A 5,000-nucleotide genomic window follows, 5' to 3' on the forward strand; every position below is an offset into this window, starting at 1 on the left:
CCCTTGCTGTGGAGTAAATACAAAGTGACACTTCAAAGGGCTTTTTCATTTTATTTAAAGGGGAAAAAAAAAGTTTTTCAGACAAACTCCGAATAATAACTGCATGACTTTTGCATATTATTGATAAAGTTCAACTGTTCTGCTGCAATTAAACTTTCCGAATGAACAAAGAAGCGATATAACAACAATAAAACATTCATCTTCATGCAGGAAAGCCTCTGTGATCATTTCTATATACCATTTAAAAAGCAGCGTCCGATACGTTTGTTCGCAGAACTGCTTCCGAAACGGTTCACATTATAGATGTTGTCGCTTTTATTACAGCGATTTTCTCTCTCAAAGCTTTAACAGCTTTAAGTTATCAAGACAAACACAAGTCCTGTCCTGAAGACTAACTTGTTTTGTAGTATCCTGACAAGGACTGCAAATTAAATGCCAAATTATTCTCGTATTCTCCATTGTTTACTCAACGGTTGGCAAACCTGTAAAAATATATAACGTTCCCATAGAAACCGTAGATTTTACAGATAAATTATGAATGCTGTCGAATCTCGGATGTGATTGGTCCATTTTGTGATGTCACAAATTTAGCACTTTGTATGTGACGCCTGGCCGGGTGGTGTACGGACAACAATCTCTCTCTGAATGTGGAGAAGACGAAGGAGATTGTTGTTGACTTCAGGAGAACGCACACTCAGCATGCTCTTCTGACCATCAACGGTGCCACTGTGGAGAGAGTGAATAGCACCAAGTTCTTGGGTGTGGTCATCACAGAGGACCTCTCCTGGACTGGAAACGTAGCAGCACTGGCCAAGAAATCACAGCAGCGTCTCTACTTCCTCCGCAAACTGAGAAGAGCCAGAGCCACGCCACCCATCATGCACACCTTCTACAGAGGCACCATTGAGAGCATACTATCGAGCTGCATCACTGTGTGGTACGGTGCTTGCAACGCATCCTGCCGGAAGACACTACAGCGCATAGTGAGAGCAGCTGAGAGGATTATTGGTGTCTCTCTCCCCTCCCTCCAGGAGATCTAAGTGACCCGTCTCACCCGAAAAGCCCTCTGCATTGCAGGTGATCCCACCCACCCATTACACAGCTTCTTCAGTCTGCTGCCATCAGGGAGGAGACTGCGGAGTCTCCGGGCCAGGACCAACAGATTGAAGGACAGCTTCATTCATCAGGCTGTCAGGAAGCTGAACTCACTCTCAAACTTGCCTCCACTTCTCTTTTCTGGCACAGGCTCCACAGATCTATGAACCTAACACTCCCCTTCAGATCCCACATCCCCAAGGTCCTTCCACTCCCCCTCCCACTAACATACGGAAACTTGCACCAGTCACTTTGTGCAGCATTGGTCTGCTTATTATGCTTTGCACTTTATTTAAATTTCATTGCTATTGCTATTTTTTTTTTTTGCACCTTGGGACTGAGAGAAATACATTTTCAATTCTTTTTTTTTGTGTATATATTGTACATGTGAAAGAGTTGACAATAAAGAAAACTTGAACTTGATTCCCAGAATCGGTTTTATAGGGAAATACACAGAATTTGAATGTTGATTTAAATCAAGAGTTTTACACACAGACCTTAGTCTACACACCCGACATACAGTCATGTGAAAAAATAAGAACACCCCTATTTTAAATATTTAAACATGTGTAAGGGAAAAAAGTAAGGACACCTTCACATTTATTTGTACTTAAGCTGGACGAAATGACCAACACATGAGGTGTAAATTATTAGAACATCGTGACAGAGCATTTTGAAGCAGGTTTGTCTTATTTACACCTCAGATATTTAGTTTAATTTGCTCTTGATTGATGAGGAGAGAGGTATCACTATGGTGAGATCCAAAGAGCTCTCTGAGACCTTCAGAAAGATGATTGTTAATGCTTATGAATCTGGTAAGAGATGTAAAACGATCTCCGGAAAATTCGGAAAATCCTTTATGGGTGGAGAGGATTTAAAACGACTGGCAACGTGGCTCAGGTCAGGACATCCAAGCAGTAACATTCATCCCAAGAGCAGACCGCAAGATGCTTAAAGAAGTCTCCAAAATCACAGGACCTACAGCAAGCTCTTGCTCTAGTTGCTGTCAAAGTGCATGAATCTACAATCAGAAAGAGACCGACAGCTTTAATTATCATGGGGTGTGTGCAAGGAGGAAACGTTTACTGTTTAAGAAAAACACGAGAACAAGACTGAGGTTTGTCAATGAACACAAAGACAAAGGTCAAGACATCTGGAATAATGTGCTTTGGACAGATGAGTCTAAAACTGAATTATTTGGAGTCTATAATAGAGGGCATGTTTAGTGTAAAACAAATACAGCATTTCAGCAAAAGAACCTCATACTAACTGTGAAACATGGAGGTGGAAGTGTTATGGTTTGGAGATGCTTTGCCGCAGCAGGACCTGTCGTGTCATCATCGTACAATCCAGTATACATTCTACATCGTATCTGAAGGTGCTTGAGGAACAAAAAATGTGTCAAAAAAAATTCAAGCTGAAATGAACTGAACCTCGAAACAAGACAAAAACATAGCAGTAAATCCACAAGGGACTCGCTATAAAGTAAAAAATATAGAATTGTGGAATGTTCAAGTCAGAGCCCAGATCTAAACCCAATTAGGATCCTGTGTGGTGATTTGAAACAAGACTGTGCATACAAGAAACACCTCAAACACACAGCTGAAGGAGTTGTGCATTGAGAAGTGGGGAAAACTTTCCTCCGGTTGATGTCAGAAACTGGCAGATGGCTAAAAGAAACGTCTCGCTGAGGTTATTTCAGACAAAGAGGGAACACTAGCTCTCATCTCAGCTCTAGCACAGGGTGTCCTAACTTTTTCCTCAGTTGAAATACTTATTTTGTTGATTTCTTTTGTTTAACACACACACACACACACACACACACACACACAAACACACACACACAAACACACACACACACACACACACACACACACACACACACACACACAATCAGTACCTGTTCGTAGGTGAAAGTTTCCAACATGCCCAGAATCAGGCCCTGGATCTCTGCTAACTTTCCCTTCCCGTACACAGGGTCCTGAGGAATGAAAACAAACACACACACACACACACACACACACACACACACACACACACACACACACACACACACACACACACACAAAATCAGTGAGCTTAATTGGCTAGGCTCCTAAAATGAGTGTACTTTGCATGCAGTGACACAGCTGGGTGTGAAGAGAGAGAAACACCATGAAAAGAGAGAGAGAGAGAGAGAGAGAGAGAGAGAGAGAGAGAGAGAGAGAGAGAGAGAGAGAGAGAGAGAGAGAGAGAGAGAGAATGTCCTAAATCTGTGCAGTATTCAAACAACTACAGCTGACCGGAATACCAACACACAAACAAACACACACACACACAAATACGTGCCAAGCCAGCAGTGGGCATGTTATCTGCCACATGCACACACACTGGTAATTTCGCCCACAGCTGGAGATCAAATCCCCAACCAGTCATGGAGATCAAACCGGTCTCTCTCTCTCTCTCTCTCTTCTGCACACACACACACACACACACACACACACACACACACACACACACACACACACACACGTCCAAGAGTTAAACATTTACACGTGGACAGTTTCTGTTATTCAGAGTGGGGTAACATGCTTAAGCTGATGGAAATCCATAGCAGGGATTTGTTTTGATCTGCTCGTGCACTGATAACTGTAAAGTGTATCCAAAACTTAGGGGCACAAAATACTAGTTTAGTAATAGCAGTTTTTTTTATCACACTTTCAATCTTTATCACACTTTTTAAGCTGTCAAATTAAAAAAATGCAAACATACAAATTTATATATAAATTATTTCTAAAAGAAATTACAAAAGAAATCTGGTACTCAGGAAAATCTTCTGAGACCAACAGAGGAGCTAAATCTGTGTGTGAGAGGAACATAACCGATTCATTCAGCTACTCTGTGGGAGACGACCACACACACACACACACACCCACACACACACACACACGCACGCACGCACGCACGCACGCACGCACACACACACATACAGAGACTGCATGCGGAGATTAATCTCATCTCCGGCTGACACACTACAGGTGCTCAAACACACACACACACACACGTGCGCACACACACACACACACACACACACGTGCGCACATGCATGAGAGAGAGACACAGAGAGAGAGAGAAATAGAGAGAGAGAGAGGACACAGAGAGGAGAGAGAGAGAGGACACAGAGAGGAGAGAGAGAGAGAGAGAGAGAGAGAGAGAGAGAGAGAGAGAGAGAGAGAGAGAGAGAGAGAGAGAGAGAAGGACACAGAGATGGGGTGGATCAGTAAAGAGAGATGAACTAAGAAGCAGTGATCAGTAGAGAACACAAGCACGACTGAGTGCTGCTGTGACCTGAAATCAGCTCCAGTCAACATTTGGAGTCCTGCTCACTTCCTGACTCACATGAGACACTTACTATAAAGATATGAGAGGAAACACACAGGTGGAGGAGAATAAACAGATCACGCTGCACATTTCACTTGCTCCTATTTCGATTCTGTTCACCGGAAAAGGAAACTGATGGCTGCAGTGTGTTACCTGTACCTACTCATGAACGACCTGAAAACACTCCACTGATGCGGCATGGTGCAAAGTGGGACAGGGTGATTTACTCCGATAAACAACACAAAGAAGAAAAAACACAAAGGAAGAAATAAAGCATGATGGCTGTGAGGTACAGGAACAAATAATCAGAGACGGAGTGGTGTGATGGTGTGGCCTGGTGTTACACCCTGAAACTAACAACATACTCTCTCTCTCTCTCTTTGCCTCTCTCTCACTCCCTCGCTGTCTCTCTTGCGCAGTCTCTCTCGCGCCATATCTCTCTCACTCTATGTCTCCTGCTCTCGTTCTCTCTATCGCCATCTCTCTCCCACTCTATGTCTCTCTCCTGATCTATGTCTCTCTCCTGATCTATGTCTCTCCCCCGC

General features: G+C 43.2%; 1 protein-coding gene across 8 annotated transcripts in view; it reads right to left on the minus strand.

Moving 5' to 3' along the window:
- vps8 (VPS8 subunit of CORVET complex) overlaps window positions 1-5,000 on the minus strand; it is a 100,725-nt gene that overhangs the window by 34,997 nt on the left and 60,728 nt on the right. For all 8 annotated transcript variants that reach the window (XM_047803135.1, XM_047803132.1, XM_047803131.1 and 5 more), the window contains one exon: window positions 2,996-3,076. In XM_047803135.1, the coding sequence (XP_047659091.1) occupies window positions 2,996-3,076 (81 nt within the window). The remainder of the gene's footprint in view (window positions 1-2,995; window positions 3,077-5,000) is intronic.

The sequence above is a fragment of the Tachysurus fulvidraco genome, chromosome 18 (genome assembly GCF_022655615.1).
Source record: "Tachysurus fulvidraco isolate hzauxx_2018 chromosome 18, HZAU_PFXX_2.0, whole genome shotgun sequence".
Classification (NCBI taxonomy): Eukaryota; Metazoa; Chordata; class Actinopteri; order Siluriformes; family Bagridae; genus Tachysurus; species Tachysurus fulvidraco.